General features: G+C 39.5%; 1 protein-coding gene across 1 annotated transcript; it reads right to left on the reverse strand.

Moving 5' to 3' along the window:
* Positions 1-1,787: 1,787 nt before the first annotated feature.
* AMBN (ameloblastin) lies at positions 1,788-21,778 on the reverse strand (the record flags this gene model as incomplete). Its single annotated transcript, XM_081113584.1, has 15 exons — positions 1,788-2,327; positions 3,216-3,260; positions 3,887-3,931; positions 4,016-4,075; positions 4,340-4,378; positions 4,726-4,764; positions 5,118-5,156; positions 6,058-6,294; positions 7,572-7,682; positions 8,176-8,223; positions 9,545-9,595; positions 11,416-11,484; positions 17,428-17,530; positions 18,823-18,938; positions 21,716-21,778. 15 exons carry the CDS (start codon positions 21,776-21,778, stop codon positions 1,788-1,790), a joined length of 1,605 nt encoding a protein of 534 aa, XP_080969710.1.
* Positions 21,779-22,869: the final 1,091 nt, after the last annotated feature.

The raw sequence follows: 22,869 nt of genomic DNA on the forward strand, positions 1-22,869 counted from the left end.
TGGCCTTTTCATAGCACTTTTCACATGTGTGGTGGGTTTGGAAATGTATCTATTTTGCAACGGTGTTGTGAGATAATATATGTAAAGTACTTGAGCTTGCCCCAGAGGGGCTGTTTTTGTTATTGTGGTTGTCTGCCTACTTGTCAAAAATCTGTATTGCAGTGGTTCTCAACTTGTGGGTCGAGACCCCTTTGGGGGTCGAATGACCCTTTCACAGGGGTTGCCTAAGACCATCAGAAAACACATATATAATTACATATTGTTTTTGTGATTAATCACTATGCTTTAATTATGTTCAATTTGTAACAATGAAAATACATCCTGCATATCAGATATTTACATTACGATTCATAACAGTAGCAAAATTATAGTTATGAAGTAGCAACGAAAATAATTTTATGGTTGTGGGTCACCACAACATGAGGAACTGTACTAAAGGGTCGCAGCATTAGGAAGGCTGAGAACCACTGGTCTATTGTAAGTTCTCAAGGAAGGGACTGTGTTCCTGTTGCTTAGTACAGTACCTAGGACATGGATAGGTACTCAACACTCTTTCTATGAAAGAGTGAATGAATTGAATAAAATGGGTTAAAGACAGCAAAGGTAGGGGATGAGTATGCTTTTCTTAACCATTTAAATGTCCTATATAATAAAAGGCTAATATGCAAATAGACCAAAGGGTGGAACAACCAAACGGTCGCTATGATGTGTGCTGACCACCAGGGGGAATATGATGGGCATTGGCCACGGCAGGATGGTGGAGCAGACCAAGACCAAGGGGCGCTAGACCAAGGGGGGTGGCTTTAGTCACTGTCATCGGGGTGAGCCTTTGGTGGTTACTGAAAATTCTTTGCTCCCTCACGCGTGGTTCTGCATGGTGCTCACACCTGCTGCCGACGCCCCTCTGCTGGTGCCTGGCGTCAGTCCCGATCACTTGGTGCTATCAGCTGGTGTGAGCAGCAGCCCTGATCACCCCTGAGGGCTTCTCTACCTTGCTCCTGGGGAGCAATTGGGGCAGCAGCTGCTGCTTGCACCAGCTGATGGTGCTGGCCCCAGTAGCTCTGCGTGTGGGAGTGGTGGCGGCGGCAGAAGTGGGGCTGCTGGCAGATGGACCGGGGCTGTGGAGGGAGGGGCCGGGAGTGGACGCAGATGGACCGAGATCCTCCCCTGTGCCTACAGCAGCCTTGCGACCCACAGTTCCTTTCAAGGTGCATGGATTCATGCACTGGGGCCCTAGTATATAAATAATAAACATATACTTCTTGATTTTTTCAGTGACTAAATTCTTTATTTAAAATAGGCTAGATGTTTTTACTAGATTAAATAAAATACTCTACAAATGAGAATTTAAAATCCAACATACCAAACCCAGTAATACCAGTCAGGGATTGTCCACTGATCCCCATTTAATAACATTTGAATGAAATAGCTTACAATTCTAAGAATATGTGCCTTTGCTTAGAGAAAGATATCTAAAGCAGTGTCACATTTTCTGGATACAACAGTGTCACACTAGTAAGAGACATCCTATAATGCCTAAGACAGCGAAGAAACAGTGACTTTCAAATGCAGAGAAGAATAGTATTTCTAAGTCACGGAGACAGTCGACACCTTTTATTTCAACAAGAGAATGAAAGCAAGAAGGGAACCTACACTATTTCTAGCCACTTGTATTTATTAATATGCGTTTGCTGCAGAAGGGTAAAACATGTTTTAGGAAAAAGATAGGCCATGGTACAAAGCTGGGGAGCTTATGCATACACAAAGTAGCTGATAGCTCAAGGCTCTCAGGGCTCTTGGAAATGCCACCCATTATGCATAACATCGGGCTGCTGGACCTTGTTTCCTGGCATTGATGTTTGCTCTGTGTCTGGGGTCACTGTGGTATCCAAGGTCGTTTCTCCTAAGGGTGTGGTTGTATCAGCAGCGTAGGGCTCGTAACCATCAGCCAATCCAGGGGTCATCAGTGGGTCAGCGGCTGCTGGGGTAACTCTGGGGGATCCCTTGCTGTGCCCTGCAGGGCCCCTGGCCAGGCTGGGAATATCGCCCTTCGGGAGAGCAAGTAGCCCTCCAAGGGCACTAGGCATTACTACCTCTGGAAGGAGAGCTGGGTTTTCTGGATTGGCTAGGTTGGCCTCCGGCACGGGGGAGCCTTGCCCAACTCCTTCTCCCTTCTCTGGGCCTTTGGTTGCAGCGACGGGGGAGTCAAATTCCAGAGTAAAGTCCCCACCCTTGCCTAGATTGGGAGGCATCCCTCCAAGGCTCGGCCTCATGCCTCCAAATCCTGGGAAAATGGCTCCATAGGCCATGGGGCCTCCTCTGCCTCCCTGGAAAAAAACCATTTACCAAAGACACCGTTATCACATATTATTACTATTCCATACTATTATACCTGGTCAGATTCACTGAGAAACCACAAAAAACGGGCAGGGATATAAAGTCCTTGAGAACAGGACACTTACTTATTTTGCCTCTATGGTATCTTTCAATGTTTCTAGCCCACAGAAGGCACTCAATGTTGAAATGCAATTTTTCTTTCAGTGATAGCATATGGGTGTATTTATTAATTTAACAAGATGCTGATGATTTGTTAATTCAGTATGGTTCTGTTTTGCTTTGTGCTCTAACAGATGCAACATGAAATTTTCAAAGGAAAAAGTCAAATTGTGTGTCTATTAATTCACTTTTTAATGTTGTAATATGAGTGGATAATAACAGAATAAGACTATACTTGAATTAACTTATTAATGTCCTTTCAATTTTATAATAATAACATTTTAAACTTGATTACTTTTTTTCTTTTTGATCTCTCAGTTTTGAGGTCTAAATAATTTGTGAGCTGTTGAATTTGTTTTGAGGGGTTAAATGGTCAGAGAAGGAACAGGAACTTTGTGTGAACTGTAGGTATTGTTTTTGGTTGGAAGCATTTGCTCTTCATTAAAGTCTTTTCAAGAGAGATTTCTCCTCTCCTCATTGTCAAGAAATGGAGCAAAATCCTATGCTCAAGAAAGGCCATCTCTCAGAAATGTCTGTTTGGGAAATATGATGAAATCTTTGCACACTGCTTCAGGATCAAGCTTTGGTTTTGGAGCGGACCAATCTGAGTCACATGCTTTCTATTTGGCTGCATTCACAGCCAATGCCTCTTGCAGCCAGTCACCTGTGACTGTTCTCCCTGGATATTATTTTAAGAAGAGTTTGAAGATATTACTCACCGCCATTTCTTCTGAGCTCATGATGCCAAGTCCGGTAGGAGCATTCTGTCAAAAAAGAAACACTGCTGACCCCTATTGTAGCAACTCAGTACTAAATTAAAGGTCATTTAGTTTTTCCTTAAATCTCAATATTAATGCTGTGTCCAGAGGCAGAGTACAGTGGAGAGATGAGGATAATTGAAGAAATGTAGCCAATTTGGAAAATTCAGATAGCAAATTTACTTTTTCTTTAATGTGTTTTGTGTGTGTGTGTGTGTGTGTGTGTGTGTGTGTCCAGAATTATCCAGATAGAAAATGTGTCTCTTTGCCATTTCAGTTGCTAATTTAGGCATTCAGAGAATATGGAATCCATTGTGTGAGGACAAGATTTTATAATTTTAGCTCTTAAGGCAATATTTCTACTTACTGAATGAATTTATTTAATATGTGTTTTTATTGATTTCAGAGAGGAAGAGAGAGGGAGAGATAGAAACATCAACGATGAGAGAGAATCCTTGGTTGGTTGCCTCCTACTTGGGATTGAGCCTGCACTGAGAGCATGTGCCCTTGACCAGAACCGAACCTGGGAGCCTTCAGTCTGCAGCCTGATGCTCTATCCACTGAGCACACCGGCTAGGGCATTAAAGTAACATCTAATTAAAAATTATACTTTTCATAAAATATAGACTTACCAATTGGTTTGCTCCATAGGACATGTAAAACATTCCTGGATAAAGCTAAATATAAATACAATAATAATCACAAAATGCATTTTCCCAGGGAAAAACTTTGAAACAAAAGTGGTATTTAAAAAAACTTACTGAAGATGGTTTATTTTGGGCCAGCGGTCCCTGAGATATCAAGCGGGCAATTGAGAATATCTTTAAGTGGTAGAAAACAGGATAAGTGATTCAGATTTGCTACAACACGGGCAAACCTCCCATTACAGCAATTTCTAACACTTTTGTGAAACACATTTTCAGATGTATTCATCTGACAAAAAAGTATTTAATATTTAAGAAAACAAAGGATCTCATACTTCATATTCATAACAAATGGAGCAATTTAAAATTTTTGCTCTTCTTTCTTAAATAAAGGATAGAAATATTTTTTTTCAAGAAAGTCTCATTGAGATGTGTACTTACGGATGGACCATGTGGATCAGCAAAATCCAGTCCTGGTAGCTGCATCATAGATAAACAGTAAAATTACTAAACTATCAAAATAGACAAACCGAACACACTTTTACTTATGAATACAATAAAACAATCTCAAAGAAGTTTCCCGATTTTTACTTTCATCAATCTCAGGGGCTGCAGACTAAGAGACTGCAATTGCCTTTTATTGACACGACTCAAGTGCACGGGCAGAGATGCAGATATATTTATGTGACAATGACGTATGTAATTAAGAAAACAAGAAACTCATACTTCATATTCATAATAAATGGGGCAATTTAAAATTTTTACTCTTCTTTCTTAAAGGATAAAGATATTTTTCCCAAGAAAGTCTCACTGAGATGTGTACTTACGGATGGACCTTGGGGATCAGCAAAATCCATTCCTGGTAGCTGCATCACAGATAAACAGTAAAATTACTAAACTACCAATTACTAAACAAACCGAACACACTCTTATTTACGAATATGATAAAACAATCTCAAATAAGTTTCCGGATTTTTACTTTCATCAATCTCAGGGGCTACAGACTAAGAGACTGCAATTGCCTTTTATTGACACGACTCAAGTGCACGGGCAGAGATGCAGATGTATTTATATGACAAGGACGTATTTCATATTTAAGAAAACAAAGGAACTTATACTTCATATTCATAATAAATGGGGCAATTTAAAATATTTACTCTTCTTTCTTAAAGGATAAAGATATTTTTCCCAAGAAAGTCTCACTGAGATGTGTACTTACGGATGGACCTTGTGGATCAGCAAAATCCATTCCTGGTAGCTGCATCACAGATAAATAGTAAGATTACTAAACTATCAAAATAGACAAACCGAACACACTCTTACTTATGAATATGATAAAACAATCTCAAAGAAGTGTCCAGATTTTTTACTTTCATTAGCTTGGGGCAACAGACCAAGAGACTGCAACTGCCTTTTACTGACACGACTCAAGTGCACGGGCAGAGATGCAGCATGTCTCTAGTGGGTTTGCCTTGTCTTGCACAGTAGAAAGCAATGAGTTTAGGAATCGGAGCATGCCAGGTTAGTTTGAATCCTGACTCTGCCACTTAAATTTTATGTTATGCTGGGAAAATTGTATAACCTCTGAAAGTCTGTCTTTTCCTTTTAAAAAAGATAGTAATATTGTTCTTTATAGGACTGTAATCAGGATGATATGGGGAATGTTAAATTCCTGCAGCATGTCAGTTACATGGTGCCTTCCTTTTCTGTCCATCACTCTTTCCTCTACATTACTGTGAGATACTTTCCCAGGGCTGTCTTCTCTACTACCAGGTAGAGAAATAAGAATGCAACATACTATTTGCCATGCTGAGGGATTCATCACTCTTCTCCGTCCTTCCAACAGTGAAAAGGACCCCGATGATGGGAAGCCTGGACTTCTCTGGGCTTCCCTATTTTCGCTAAAAGCTTACATTTCTTCAACTAAGAAACCACATTTTAGAGGCACAGACTCTTTTAGAATCCATGCCCCACCCCTGGTGGCAAATGACAGAAGTGAATATTTGTGTTCTACTCTCAGATATGTCAACTGCTCAAAACCATATTTGTATCTTCATGCATTATTCCCTGAAGCTCTGACTATTTAAATGTGTCTCAAATAGGGTTTCTTTCATTAAGTTAGTGGGTGACCCTGATCTAACTTCAGGGGAAGGATTTACCTCGGCCTTTGGTGGCTTCTCTGATGGTGCCACCTGCTGTTGAATCATTGGCCCCTCTGCCTGCTGCAAGGGTGGCTGTCCGTGGTAAACCGGAGGCTGAGGTCCTCCCTTCTGGACTGTGTCCTGGATGGCGGTGATCACGCTGGGCTGGTGGAAAGGTTTCTGTCCCGGGTGCTGAGGCTGCAGGGATGGCTGCGATGGGAGAGGTGGGGGATGCACAGGCAAAGAATATTCATACTGCAGAGAAATTTGAAAGGAGTGTCAGGATGCGATGGCTCACTGAACTGTGGTGGCTAGAATTTCTAAAGCAAAAGAGCTGAGGAATTTTCTGCTTATGAAGGTAGGAAGCTATGTGAACGTCCTTGTAGAATGAGTCATTTCCTCCTCTAGGTTCTCATAGTGGCCCCTGTGCATCTCTATTTTACCCCTTTCTCCCTGGATTACAATTTTTTTGTTACCAATCTTTGTCCCCAGTCAACTGAGGGAGGATATGTCTTATTTATTTTTATAGCCCCAGGACTTAACATAGCTCCTAACAAGTGCCTGGCACATGACAGATGCTTAATATAGTTTTGAGTTAATGAAAGGAGAAAGAGTAATTAAGCAAAACACCAATTAAATTTCTGCACTACCGAGTCCATTTTGGAAACAATCGAGAGGAGAAACAGTCACCATGAACGTAACTGATTGTCCCATTGACTGTAGTTTGGTGGGCAATGCTACCTGTTGTGGGAGGCCATCTGGACTTATAAGTTCTTGTTAACACAACCATGTTTTGTTGATCTTTAAAAAATTATTTGTGGTAAATGGCTCCCTATTATTTTTAAATTGATTGCCAGCTCCTCAAAGTGACATGGATCTTACAACAACCATTGCCCATCTCTAAACTCTTAAAGCTTTTGTTTCTTATTTCTCCTTCATTACCTATGTTTCACAATTTAGCAGCTTGTAATATGTTGTCTTCTCTTATTTCCCAATCAGATCTGAAATTCCATAAACCTTGGAGTCATTCTTAAACATTTTCACTTTCACTCCCAATCTACAATTTGATTTATGTATTAGGCACCTAATGAATAATAGTTAAAGTTAACTGATATATTTATTGATTGCTGTAAGGTTCATGATGTTTTAACCAGGACTTTGGCATCAGTTTTAAATGTGCTTTTTAAAGAATTATTTGGGTAATCTTGATTAAAATGAGAATTGCCAAGGATTTAGCCTGTTTCCATTTTGAGGATAGTTTATTGTTATTGCTGATATTTTTAACATAGATCTCATATTTGGGAGTCTATATCTTCCTATTTGAAATAAATGTTCAAATGGATTGAAAATTTTGACCATTTTATTTTAAATATTCCAAAGTACTAAAACTAGTTTTGATGTATTTGGTGTCTGGATAATTACTATAGTGTGTTTGTTTATTACTCTGTGGGTATTATATGACAACTTAGAGAATGTAAGTAGAGGAAGATTTTAAGGCTTAGTGTTTCAAACAATTGATGTAACTAACTTACCTGTTGAGTTTCATGTTCCCTTGGTCTCATCCATGGGAAGGAGGAATGTGGTGGGAGGAGACCGTGCATCCACAAAGAATTAAGTGATTTCCCAAAGCCAAATCTTGAATACTAAAGTCATGGGGAGAAAAGATAGATAGAGAGAAATTTAATTCTATTTCAATATTGGTTTAAACTTGGTTTTCATTTTCCAAAAGATCCACAGAAAATGTAGAGATAGCAAAAGTAAGAGTGAGATTACTTAATTTAACATGGATAGGCAAACACTCTCTTGCAACAGACTTATAGACATTTTAAGCCAGACTGCAGTATCCTCATATACTTGTCTTGGATTTAGCTTTGTAAGTACTCATAATAAAATTGATAATGCAATTTTTTTTTTTTTTTACTAAAGAAAATTCAGTACTGTTTTTATTTCCCCCTGCCAGCCCATCTTAGAATCTTATTGTGTTTTAGGTTATCTCAGTTATTCATTAGTTCTTCCAAAATTTAGGCTATCTCCTGTTCACAAATATATTCTATAAGTGACAATGTTGCTGCTAATATCACTACCATCACCATTAATACAGTCTTTGCAATAAGAAATATTTGAAAATAAGTTTACCTGAGAAAGCATGTTTAATCCCTGCAAGGTGCCCAATTGTCTCATTGTCTGTTAAGAAAAAAAAGTGGGTTACTGTTTACCACACATGTTCCTTTTCTGTACGACACAACAGATTTGGAAACATATACCATTAATACAAAGTTTGGCGTGGGTCAATTTGAATAAAATAGAAGCAGACATTAATTATCGCTGAAAAATGGAAACGTTGAATGTGTTTTTTTCACTGTTGTTATTATTGCTATTAGAGTATTTAGCTTGCTTTCTATTATTAGTAGAGAAAAAGCACCATTTAATTGAGGTCACAGCGAAATATGGAAAAATAGCTCATTCAACTGAAATATAAATGTAATTATCAGGACTTTCCTTCGCTGACTCTTTTACCATACTTTGCCTTTTTAAAATTCAACTTGAAGAGGAATTTGAAAAAAACAGACGAACAAAACAAAATAAGACCACCTCCATCTCCTTCCCAAACAAAAAAGCCCTAAAAATAAAAAAATATAAAAGATGTTGGGAAAAATGGTATCTGGAGAGATTGTAAAAAAATACCAGCAAATCAATAGAAAGTCAATTTCAATGTATTAGGAAGAAGTTTAGAGTGCTTTGGTTGCATTTAAGCTAGAAAGTGAGAAAAAAATAACTCAGTGAAAGTAGCTTGCATGTGAAATGGGCATCCAGCCAATATAGGTACTGATTGCCCCCAGATTGTTATAATATGAAAAAATATTGAAAGGTTCTTGTGATACATTTATAATTTCATAAATATTCTTCTATTTGTAACTGTCAACAGATTTTATTAATATGGTCAAACAGTACTATTTTGCTGGGATTTTCTAAGCAGAGTATATATTAGTTATGAGAAGTGCAATGAGACTACTACCACGATTACACAGCAGGTACAATGTTAGTGTTATTCACAGGAGTTCTTATAAATAACTGAATTTTGTAAGGTAAATTTTCTTCATCTGAACTTTATAATAGAAGATACTATAAGGAGAAGGAACTAAATATAAACCATTTATGACTTCAGACCAATGTGTTTGAATTAGTATAGTAATTACATTAATGTAGTAAGAATGTTAACGTATATATAGTAGGTATTAAATAATGTATATATGGTGGGTATTAAAATATTGCTTTGATTCACATACAGATGATGTTATAAGGAGTAAAGCACCCGAGAATTGAAAATGAGGTAAAATTATAAAACAAGGCTCTCAGAGATGCCATAACCTTCTCCAGAACCACACAGGAGGACGACCACTGCCGTCCCACACACTGGGAAGACCGGAAACAGCCCATCACCTTTCTCCCCTCCCAGGAACAAACAAACGTAAAAAGTAAACGTCAGTGCTCTGACAATACGTACCTCCAGGCTCAAACTAGCCATGCCTGGCGTCCCCGGCTGCCGAGGAAACACCTACATGGAAATAAGAATAATTCTGAGTGTTCTTCCGTGAGAAACTTCCTTAACCACCGGAAATAGAAAGTACAGTCAAGAGGCCAACTTTTAGTTTATTACCTAAATAACTTGAACTTTTGGGAAGAAAGAAGAATAATTTAAATTATTGGGGAATTAACATATTATTTTCAGAAATCATCTACCCTTTGTCTGCATCATAGTGCTATGTTGCTTTAAAAGCAAAATTTGATTTGTTTGAAAGTGGTCTAATAAGTACATTAAAGCAACAAAGAAAAATACTGTAAAAGTAACTTCTATTCTTAAGTGTTATCATATAGAAGAGCAAAGGGGAAAAACTTGAGGTCATTTTTCTTGTGTGTTTGACAAACCTACACGCTTCTGGTTGATGGAATGTGGCATGTGATCATGACTTTCAGCAAAACCCTGTCCAAACCCAACTTGCCTCCTACTCAAACAGCTTCAACAAGTCCTCCATCATCTTTAGTGAAAGATTACTTTTTGCATAAAGCAGTTGATCTGTGTTTATATTTGGGGGATCATATCAAAGGTATTTTTTCTTAAATAAAAAAGTTCTAGCTCTAAGTCATGAATTAAATAATAATTACATGAATGTAAATAGACAGGGGCTACATTTCCCATGTGGCAGTGAAAGGAGAAGAACATGTAATTTGGCAGGCAGTCTGCTGGTGATCCCAAACAATTGTCTTGCTCCTATGACAAAGTGGATCTGTTATAGGTGTGGATTAGAATAGGTTCCAATAGTGTCAAGGTATTAGACTGATGATGGATTCTGACCTCACTATCAGTATCAGACAAAGGTGAATTAGAATGGCAGCTTCAATTTTTCTTTCATTTAAAATTCATGTTGAGTAATAGAATAGAAACTTTTTATTTGTAGAATTGAGGTTTGAGTCCTTGTAATCAGTTTTCATCCCCTTTCTCCAAAATGTTTAACTTTAAGAAACCCAAATAGCTAACCTTTTTTCTCAAGGAACTGAAATATTTTAAACTTCATCTAAGGCTGACTATGAGCTCCCCAGCCAAGAGACCATGCCATATTTACCTTTGTGTCTCAATGTCCAGCGCATTGCTGGGTACATGGCAGGTGCTTAGTTAACATTTGCCCAAAGCAGATAGCAGCTGAATAAAGTCCTCGTGAAAACAGAATCACATGCTATTGGCTATTGTTCAGTGCCCAAAAGAATTGTATTCTTATGAGATCACCTCAATATATGACAGAGTGGACCAGGTGTATGACTGTATCATACAATTAGCCCTATTGCCATGACATGTTTTGATTTAAGAAATTCAGCTCTTGATCACACAATATCTTCCCTATAAGGCAAATTTATGGTTTAATTACTAGCTTCAAATGGAATTACTAGTTGAGTTTTGTAGCCATAGTAACTTGGTTAATATTGTTCTTTTCAAAGTGAAGAAAATGGACTTCACTTTTTTGAAGAAATTTTCTTTCCATTTCAATTTCATAATAGTAGCAAGTAGCTGATAAGAAAATTGTGCCATGGCATTGTGGAGACAACAAGTTTCTTATCTTTAAATGAGTGAAGGGAGACTTAGACATTGTCTTTGGAATATTTTAAATATCTTTTTGAATAGAAAAAAATCATTTATTTGACTTATTGCTTTTGGATGGTAAGGCTCATGTCTGAGCAACTACGACTTTTGGCTCAGTAGGAATTATAACACTGGATTAATTCAAATGAGTCCATTCCTGGACTCTTAGCCCATGTCCTTCAGTGTTGTTTGGGGCCCAAGAATGTCTCTGCTGGGACGCACTCTAGAAGACTCGGACTTACCGGCACTGCAGAGCTCGTTCCCAGGAGGCACAAGACCAGGATCAGGTTCTTCATCTTGAAAAGTGGGATCTGAAACAGAGTTAGGTTGTAGAATTACATCAGATAAATTGTTATTCCAGAATGGTTTAAAGACAATACCTCAATGAGCTGAATCACTGATTTTCCAAAACAACCAGGTTGAAACAAAAACAAAAGCAACAACAAACTAAATGTTGCTGAACAACTGATTTGTATTTACTAGTTTTTGGAAAGAATTGACAAGCAATTAGAAAATATCCAAGAACTTTCTGTGTGTGTGGAGCTACAACCTAAATGAACATGTAGGAACAACCTTCATGCATATTCTTTAACTGCTGTGTTTCATTTTGTAAAACATGAATTGGAAAATCCCTTCTGCTATGTGAAATATTGGTCTATTCAGTATCGTCCATGGGAAATTATACTTTGTTTCCTTCCAGAGTAAATTTTGAATTCAATGAAAATGTAATACAGACAATAGTAATTCATAACAGACCTTTCTTTTGCAGGTTCATAAGGCATATCATTCTATATTTAGGTTGCCCACATAACCCAAACTTACATTTTTAAAATAAGAATGAACTTAATAGTTCAATTTCTAAAAGTTTAGTGGAAAATATTTCTAAAAATTAAGTTTTCCTTTTTCTAAAATAAATTATCTCTTTAAAATGATTTTATAAGTTCAAAAGGCTCTTACCCTTACATGAACAAAAGTCTGTCTAGCCAAGAGATCTCTTCATCTTTTTATACTTTTATAAATTAGGCAATGTCACTAATAATCACAAATAGTAAAAAAACAACAACAGCACACCAAAACACCTCATTGATGTCTTTTTTCTTTTTTATCCCCTCACTATAAAATGTTTATTAAATATAAGAGATACATTTAGATTTTATGCACCATAACCCAGCTTAGCACATTATTACAATTAGCAAATGTATTTTACCAAAATTCATTTTATGAGGTAGTACATTTATTTTTATTTATTTACTTATTTTTTTACATGTGGATTTTAAAATTTAATGTTGTTAAAATATCTATACCACCCAAAGTGATATACATATTAAATGCAGTTCTATCAAAATCCCACCCTAAAATTCTTTTTTAAAAAATTTTATTTTATTGTTTAAAGTATTACAAATAGTAGTACATATGACTCCTTTTTTTCCCCATTGACCGCCCCCCTCCCGCCCAAACCCCCAGCCTCCTTTACTCCCTGGCACATGCAAGTCTTTTTTCTTTAGCTGGAAGGTTATTAGACATATCTTCTCTGAAACTTGCTAATAATTTACAATAAGTTATTATTCTAGTGACAAATGAAGATAAATCCTCTTATAATAGCTGCCTGCAGATAGGAAGAAAGATCTTACAGGAATCACAAGGAAATCATAAAATCACATTTTACCTTCAATGCTGGCCTGGTGATGCCAACCAAGATAGTTCTAAGAAAAGAAGATTAGTTTTTTTGTTTTTTTCTGGACTGTGTGTGTCTGGGACTCGCTCTGTATCTCTCATCAGAGTAGACCTGAAATCTTTATTTAAAGTGTCAACCCACCAATCAAAGTGAAGCAAAATGGGGGAAAAAAAAACATACCAAACTCTAGCCCACACCTTTTTACTGCATGCAAGGACATTGGCCTGGTAGAGTCTCATTATTTTTAATTGTAACTCAACCCCTGTATTTATTCAGAGAACTTGATTGCAGGGAAGATAGTGAAGGAATAATGGACATAAACTCTAAAGATAATCATTTTGGTGAACCAGGGGGGAAATGCATGTAAAATAGGTTCAAAATAAACCATTATCTGTTTTGTGCAGGGTTTTATCTGCAGATAAAATTGGAAACCTAGTGCCAACATTCTCAAGATTTCCACCCTCATGTTTGTTGTAGTAAAAGTAACTCCTCCCGATTCCCTCAACAAATACACAGTCTAGAAGGAAATACTATTATAACTTCCTGGACTTGAAAGAGAGGATGAAAATATTAGGTAAATCATGTTATGATTCTTCCTCTTCCCCCCGCCCCCCTCCCCCCCTATGAATTTCCTAGGTATTAGACTAGAGATAGCTAAGAATCACTTCAGGAAAACCTTTGGTGCATGTTCTTTGGTGGGAGAGGGGAATACATCAGAACATTCTCCATGACCCAATCAAGCCCACGGCACAACTCTCAGTTTGCTCTTTAGATAGACCCACTTTCAGGCACTGGTATTGCTTAAGAGGCTAACATCAACATGGATGGTTTTTTTCCCTCATGAGCAAATAGGAATGTCTTGGATGTGAATTGAACTTTAGCTGCTTTTGTTATTTCTCTGACCCTCCTTGTCTTTCCAAAGTGTGATTTCTGATGTGAGAGGGATAAGAATTTAAGGTTGGTTTCTTAAAAAGGGATGAGTCAGTACACTCTTTAGGGAAGTAGGGATCTTGTTAATTATAGAGAACTTGGAGGAAGCTGGCATTATGGAAGAAGTATGTCTTCATACCTAAGTGTAGGCCTAAAAGCTTCAAATAATGTTACCCAAGAAACTGCTCCTGAAAAATTATTTCCCATTGATAAAATAATAATTTTTAGGATGCAAAGAAATAAGGAATGGGAATATGTTTCATAAACAGCAAAATATTATTAAAATATTTTTGACTTCTCTCTTTCTTTATTCCAGCTCTGGTATTTGATCAAGTTCCTTAATTTCTCTAATCCTGTTTCTTCTTCTTGTGATAGAAGAATAATCACTTAGCACACAGTTAGGCTTATTTTTTAAAAAAATCTTTTTTCACAGTTTATTTATTATTATTATTATTATTTATTATTATTATTATTATTATTATTATTATTATTATTGATTTCAGAGAGGAAGGGAGAGATAGGAACATCAGTGATGAGAGAGAATCATTGACTGGCTGCCTCCTGCACACTCCACATTGAGGATTGAGCCTCCAACCCAGGCATGTACCCTTGTCTGGAACTGGAACCTGGACCCTTTAATCCACAGGCTGACGCTCTATCGCTGAGCCAAACCAGCTAGGGCCAGTTAGGCTTGTTTTGAGGATTTGGTGAGGTGGTGAAGATGCAGCATCTGTCATACAATGGGTGCTCAATAAATGGGATGATTGTCTTTTTTGGTGGGAGAAACTACATGAAACATGGGACCATAAAGATACTGTGTGTGTGTGTGTGTGTGTGTGTGTGTGTGTGTGATAGGATGAGGAGTACTGGCAGTTAGGTCCATGAGCTCCAAGGAGGGTAGAGTGGGACCTGATGGAAGGCATTTCCTCTGCATGGAAGTTGATACTAAACCCATGGAATTAAGCTTCCCAATGACTGCTAAACAGGAAATAGAGTTTGTGTATGTCTTTTACGGTTTACTAGTGACCCAGTGCATGGATTTGTGCACATTCAAAGGAAATTAATTAGAAGGTGGCTGGCAGGGCTGACATGCCCTGGAGCCAACCTCCCATGGTCCCTCCCTGGCGTCTGCAGAGTGAGCAGGGTCCCTCCAGCAGGTGGGGTCCCTCAGCCTGGCCTGCAGAGATTGGGCTGAATCCGTGCTCTCCGACATGCCCCCGAGGAGTCCTGGAGTGTGAGAGGGCACTCTGCAAAGTTGGTGTCGTACAAGGTGTGGACTGCAAACACAAGTGTGCAGTAAACCAGATTTGGGGCTGACAGCGCCCCAGCAACAACATAACCCACATCTGAAGGTAGAATTGCGCAGCCCCATGAGGAATCAGGCTCCCTCCTCTCTGGTTTTCAGGGTGCATTACCCGAGAACCACCACTGCCAAGTCACTGCAGCAGCTCCTGTGTTGAGCATCTGCCCCCTCGTGGTCAGTGCGCATCATAGCGACTGGTTGGATGGTTGGACACAGCATATTAGCTATATATATATATATACACACACACTAGAGGCCTGATGCAGAGATTTGTGCACCAGTAGGGTCCCTTGGCTTGGCCTGTGGGGACCAGGATGAAACTGGCCCAGTGCATGGATTCGTGCACTGGTGGGGTCCCTCAGCCTGGCCTGTGGGGATTGGGCTGAATCCGTGCACTGGGTCTCCAAATTCCCCAAGGCGTCCCAGATTGCGAGAGGGTGCCACCCTCATCTATGTGGCCATGTTCAACCTCCCGCCAGCTCCTGGAAGCAGGTGGGCTTGCAGATGGAGGCTTCAGGGTTAAAGCAACCCTATTGGTGTAGCAGAGACACACGTGGGCTTTTTGATGAGAGAGAATCCATAACATCTCTTCACAAACGTGTTTTTAACTGTTCTGAGATCACACTCCCAGTCTTGGCGACTCTCAAATAGTCCTCAGCGATTCCACTCACCCAACGCAAAGACTGACCTGGGTTTTATGGAGACTGAACCCTCAACACCTGGAGCAGCCATGTCCTTTCAAGAGGAAGGTCACCTGGTTGCAGGTCCTTGCTCTTTGTCACTTTGAATATTTCTTGCCACGGCCTTCTCTACCCAGCAAAGGTCATTTAGAATTGAAGGCCAGATAAAGAGCTTCACAGACAAGAAAAAACTAAAGGAGTTCATCACCCCGATCGGGGGCAGAGTTGGCCGGCCAACCTCCTACATCCCCTCTCCGCAGCAGGCCCAGCCCAATTGGCCCCGATTGGGGCAGCTGGCTGGACCCCACCCATGCACGAATTCGTGCACTGGGCCTCTAGTATAATATAAAACATTTTATATAGCATACAAATTAATCTCATATTTGATGTAATTTTTGACAGATATTAAAAATAGCTTAAAATGCATTCCATGTAAATACTTGATATTTTACAATAATTTCTTACACGTATATTTATTGGAGTCAGATGGAGCTCATTTTCCACCCCTCATGCCTTTATTTGCATGAGGGGTGGACTACATTCCTGATAATTCTGACAGTAAGCAAAATTGGCATTTATTCTTTCAAACAAGGAATTTTATGGCAAATTGTGTGTAATAGATACAATAGTTTGTATGCTAAAATTGTGATTCATTTTATTTCCAGGATTATTATCATCTGCCAGTTGATGCCCGTTATAAACCCACTTCAGAAGAACTTCTGGAAGGATGACTTCAGCTCTTCACACAGTGACTCTACACACTGACATCAGAGTCACTTTTACAGCAGAGATGGTACTTGGGTCTCACCTTGCCTAGGGGAAGCCTCTGGTGTAGATAATTGGTAAGCAAGTCAGAAAACATGTTTTGTGCTAGTCACATACCTGCTGAGTTTGCTAAAGAACATTTATTAAAGGCTTGCTATGAACACACCATCATATTACATTTAATGATGTAAGAGGGACACTCAGGCTTCTTTTCCTCAAAAACATCAGTTGACGTTATATGACACTGATACATGAACTGACATGAGTCTTATTATGAAATATCTCACCATGTAAAAGCAGGTAGGGTACAAATTGCTTCGCTGCTAAGAATGTGGGCTCGGGGTCAGACTAGTCAGGTTGGGATACATTCATGACTCTCTAGCTGTGTGTCTTGGATAGGTTATGTCACCATTCTGTACTTCAGTTTCTTCATCTGTAAAAGGGCACAAACAAAGGATTTGACAAAGGAGTAAATGAAATAGTGCACTGAGGTTCCTAAAACAGTGCCTGGTACATTGTAAGTTTGCAATTAATGCAAATTATTACTGATTTAACATAATTATTAAAGGGGTGTCAAATGAGGAGGTTGTTAGAATGGGACAGACTTAATCATAGAGGCATTCTTGCAAAAAAAATGAGTTTTAAATCCAGGATTGCAGCAAATAAAGCATATACACAGATAGTTTTAAGGTGAAAGATGGTTCATATTGATGGAATGACCTGTAAAAAGAAAGCTGATTGTGTGATAGTGAGAGTAAAGCAAATTGGCTGAGGCTGAATGACATTAGGGAATCTAGTGAAAAATATGTCCAATTAGTAGATGGGCTATAATCATGATGCCAAACATCGTGAACTTAGCTAACTTGCATACAGAAAAAGAAGAGAAACTTATTTGCCTCACCGTTTCCCCAGTTATTGCCATATCCATCTTCCAAAAGGAAAGACCAAGGTTTCCAATTTTAGAAACACTTCTAGTCACCTGAACTAACAGCTCAGTCCGAGAACTAAGATAAACAAACAAGACAAAAGACAAACAAAAACCAGACAGCTTGGGGACACTGGACATAGAACCTCTTTCCCACTACCTTAATAGGAATGTGTGTTTGTAATGGTCATGGTGTCATTAAAATCAGGTTAGATTATGTTTTATATCATTAAGTCAAGAAAACAGAGGTACCATTCTAGATGTTTTGCCTTTAAAATAATGAAACGTGTTGGGATTCCTTACCCTTATCAATTTCTAGGCCAAGCACAGGCAGCATTCTGGTAGATCCACAGAGCTTGGGTGCTGAATTCCGATCTCCTCCTTTCCTTCCCTGAAGAGCAGGCTTAACAAGCCAGGAGAAAGTATTGAGGCTCTTTCTACTCCCCTTTCTTTTAAAATTGGGACTTAGAACAAGCCTCCTGAAGGAATTGCCTGTTTTCGTGTTTTCTGAGGCTCACACTAAGCCTCAAAGAGCCTACAGATGCCCCAAAGCTCACACTAAGCCTCAAAGACTCCTGAGATCCAATGCCTCCAAACCTTTTAGTCTTAGGTCAATAACTATAGGCTACAAAGCCACAAACATGTCTAATCCGAGATACTTCTAGTTTCAGAGCCTCTTTCTCCAGACCTCTCCAGCCCGCCCAGCTGCAGCTCTGCCCCTGCTGTGACAGACATGCCCCACAGTCCTGCGGGGGCTGCACCTGCACGGGATGGAGGGGTGGGGGAAGGGCTCCAGCAGCAACACTTGCCTTGGGTAAGGCTGTGGCCCCCATTCCTCCTAATCTCTAGTCAGAAGGTCCACACTGCTCTGAATTTGTGATGTTGACCTTGATCCCGTCTTCAAGTCCCTCCATTTTCTTTTCTGCTTTCTAGAACTCCTGTTAGTTGGGGTGAGTGGAGTAGGCAGTGGGTCAACTTTAAACTTCATTTACCTGCACATTCCCTTGTGTTGAAGAGCACATTCTCTCCTGAGGCCAATGAATGGAGTATTATGGGTTATATAGTGTAATACATGCAACATAATGTAAATGAAGGCTGATGTTTCACATGATTACTTCTCTTGGGTTTATTTTATCACTGAGAAGTAAATTTCAACTATTCGTAAATAGACATAGATTACAGTAATGATTGTACAGTAAGACATTTTATTGTGACTGAAACACTGTCTTGTGCAGGGTTAAACATCATAATTTTTTAAAAAATTTACTGACAATGGGAGTCTCCGGAATGGAGTTTGGAGGATTTTACTGGATTTTAGATGGAGCAAGGTAACATTCAGCTGATATGGTAGAAATGTAGGGCTCTAATTACCCTGGGCATTTAAGAACAGCTTCTCCCAGAGAGAAGCCAGATTTCTTATTCAGGCAAGATGAAGATCCTGCCTCAGCATCTCTGGCTGAAATGCAGAAGTGCAGAGAGGTACAAACCTGCAAGCAAAAATAATAGAGACAGTACCCGTGATCAAGCCCCTGTATTTCTCTTTAAAGCAGCAGAATGGATTTACCACTGCCTGGGTGCGCTGTGCCTTCCAGGATATCATAAAGTGCAGCTTAAAACAGGGGGGAAGGGAAAGGCTATGTATTGGTTTCCACTTTTACTCTACCTCTGGCGCTTTCCCTATGTGATTACATTTATTCCTCACAGGAGCCCAGGGGGCAGCTGTTATTACATCCCTGTTGTTCAGACATGGAAATGAGCATCAAGAGCTTTCACAGTTTCCTCAGAGCCACACAGGTAAATTGTAGGATCAAAGTTCTAATCCAGTCTGGGTCCAAAGCCCACAGCTCTCCCACCGTAGACATGTAACCCAACATGCAGGGCTGAAATAGCGGCTGCTCAGTGACGCTGGGGGAGAATGCCTGCCTCCCATTTGGCCTCTTTGGCCTCCTTTAAAGTCTTATAGGAGCGGCAGGAGGGAGGAGTCCCAAGGTACATGATAGATCTGCTCTTTCCAAAGTGTGTTCTGAGAAACCTGTTGAGATGCTCCTTGAAACAAAGGCCATGTGGCTAAGTAGAAACGTTGCATTTTATTTCCTCAAGCACGTTATTGGTTCAGGGAAACTCCATAATAAAGAAACTTTCCCCCAATTTTCCCCACATTTGGTTTTCTTATAAAATTTCTTAGCCTGTCGACCTGATATTCTGTAAAACATACCTTAAGAGATGCTACTGAAGGTGAAGTCTGTCACAGCCTGGAATGTGAGCCTTGAGGACGGGGGCTGTCATTTACTTTCTGTATCTCCAGTGCCTGGTACGTATAGTTGTTGACATTTATAGGGCACAGCATCCTATATAATAAAGAGATAATATGCAAATTGACCATCATGCCCTCACACAAGATGGCGCCCCTATGTGGGTGCAAGATGGCTGCCACAAGATGGCCAGCAGGGGAGGGCAGTTAGGGGCAACAGGGGCTGGCAGGGAGGGCAGTTGGGGGCGATCAGGCTGTCAGGGGAGCAGTTAGGTGTCAATCAGGCTGTCAGGGGTGGTTAGGGGGTGATCAGGCAGGCAGGCAGAAGTGGTTAGGGGCAATCAGGCAGGCAGGCAGGCGAGTGGTTGGGAGCCAGCAGTCCTGGATTGTGAGAGGGATCCCAGATTGGAGAGGGTGCAGGCTGGGCTGAGGGACACCCCCTCCCCCAGTGCACGGATTTAGTGCATCAGGCCTCTAGTTTATTAAATAAGTGACTTAGCAAATAAATGAACTCATCTGGCCACTCCTGACGGGTCTACCTGAGAGGAAGGGGCAGCACAGACATGCGCTTATTCAGGGCGAGAAAGGAAGATCCTTCACTTTCAGTATCTTGCCTAAGGACACGCAAGTCATCCCTCCTTAATCTTCTGAGATGTGTGTGAAATTGGATTGATTCCCGCATTGCTTTGGTGGAAAATGGGATGGAAGCAAGACAGTACATTTATTCAATATCTGTTAAATGATAGATGGTAAAGAGGCACTTTGTCTATGCTATTTCCTGTAATCTTTGTATCAGCCTTATAAAGTAAGTCTTATTGTCCACATCTTTAGAGATAATGACACAGGCTCCAAGAAGTTCAGGAACTTGCCAAAGACACGTACCCCATAAGCATGTCAACATTTGAATTCAGGTTAGACTGACTCCCAAATCCATACATGCTGTCCACCCTATATCACACTGTCTCTAAGTAGGGAACTGGATTTGGATAGATGATATTAACACAGATTATTTACTTTGAGACTTAGATGTGCTTTGAATATGTTGTATATGAATTCTTAATATTAATTCACAAGATTAATTCATAGTAGTTGTTAAAATGGAAGAAAGCCCAGACTATTGACTTTATTACTTTCATTTGATTATGGGCTCCTTTATATTTTTAAAAACAAACAAAAAATCAATTTCTACCACTCTAAAGCCTGGAATTGTTAAGTTATGGTATAAGTGTTCTTCATAAAAAAAAAGTATCCTTTTCTTTTTGTTTTTAACCCTGTGGCTTTTTTAGACACTGTCTCTTCGCTCATTTCCTAGCTAAATTTTAGCATTTGTTCCAATTCTGCAAAGGCAAGAAAACTTACTGATTTTTTTTTCTTTGGAAGAGCTGGTCAGAACTGGCGGTCTCTGATTACAGGCCTAAGCCAACTTGGAGAAAATCACATTCTGTTCAGTCCACATTTCTGTCTGATAGGCAATGTCTGAAGGTGTCTGTGGGGGTAATTACTCAGGGAAAATATAGGCTAGAAAAACAAGAAATGGGTAGACTATCTTTCCCCCAAAAAACCAAAGAAATTACCATTAACAGAAAGTAAACCAGGAGAGTCAGCATGCCTAAAATTTTAGGTTTTCATGATTCAATTAAGAGACCAATTAAAACTGGAGAAACATTTTAAAGCTCATGAACAAAAATTTTGTGAGATAAATATAATATGAAGGAATTAGAAAATGTGAATTTGCCAAATAGTTTCATTTCTCAAGATTATTTCTATGGATGTGTGACTGCTAATGATGATTGTAAATGATATGAAACAACAATAATGAATATTAATGAGCTCCTGCAATGTGCTAGGCATCTATTAAGCACTTGACATATACTATCTCATTTAAAAACTTGGAAGTTCAGTCCTTCTGAATGGTAGCCATGATCAAAGTTGGGGAGCAACTGCTCCCCTTTAACAGGACAAGCATTTTCCTTATTTTTCTTGTACCTGACTGGCTTCACTCATCTATGTTACCTGCCTTGCCTGGGCAGGCATTTTGGTTTTTGATGCCTGCTGTAAATCTAAAGTGCTTGCCATGATAGCATGAAGGGTAACTGACCAAATTCTTTCTATTCTCTCACAGAGCATACAATGTCATGTGGCTTACGCTGTTACACATTGTAATAACAAAATATGCTTCTTCATTAATGAAAGCAAAATAGGAACAGATGCATTTTCAGGCCTCATGGAGATGGATGTCATCCAACCCCTTGTCATTGCTCTGGTATCTGCCAGCAGCTTCAGGTCTTAGCAGACACTTACCTTTCACGTTGTGACAGTCACCATGATGGAGACACAACTGTTGCCCATGCCACTTTGAATGAGCCAGCTATTGCTAACTGCCTCTTCCTGAATTTCCAGTATAAATTTCCCCAGAGAGAGGACCTGACTGATTCAACTCGTCACCATTCTCTGCAGGAGGTCTGCATTAGGCAGATCTTTTGAGGCAGGGCGCTCCACAGGCTGTTGGCCAGAGTACCCACCCCTGGTCCAACCATTTGTGTCCAGGCAGGCAGAGTGAAAAGTATGAGGCATGATTAAAGAGCCTCTTAGAAGGGAATGTGGGCCAAGCAGGCATTCTGAAGCTCCCACAAGGGTCTATGACTGTCAGATACCTTTCTTGGCTTGTCCAGTTATAAGCTTCTTGACCCAATGCTACAAAATACAATTCCTCCCATTTTTAAGGAGGATAAAAGCTTTCTAATGTTGGGATGGGCTTCTTCTTCTTTATTTTTACTCTATTTTTCTTTAGCTCTCTTTTAAGAATTCTCTTTAGAGAAAATATTGGCAGAGGAGAGGATTGAAAATTAGACCTGAAGTCACAACAAATTGTAAGGTGAATTCAAAGGTAAAAATTCTGGGAACCTCTATTGCAGTGACATTAATTGTATTTATTCCCATTAAACTGTTTCCACATGACTCCTCATGGATGTACTCAGTGCATCCGTACGGTCATTCACAAGTACTCACTGGTGATTTATGTGAGTTGGTGTTCTCTGATGCTGAGATTACAAAGGTGAATAATCACAGTCTCTTTCCTCAAGGAGCTAACAGTCTGTGAGAGAGTCAGACATATAAGGAACTTATTAAAGTTTGGTCTGCCCTAGCCGGTTTGGTTCAGTGGATAG

The sequence above is a fragment of the Myotis nattereri genome (assembly GCF_964212035.1).
Source record: "Myotis nattereri genome assembly, chromosome: 1".
Taxonomy (NCBI): domain Eukaryota; kingdom Metazoa; phylum Chordata; class Mammalia; order Chiroptera; family Vespertilionidae; genus Myotis; species Myotis nattereri.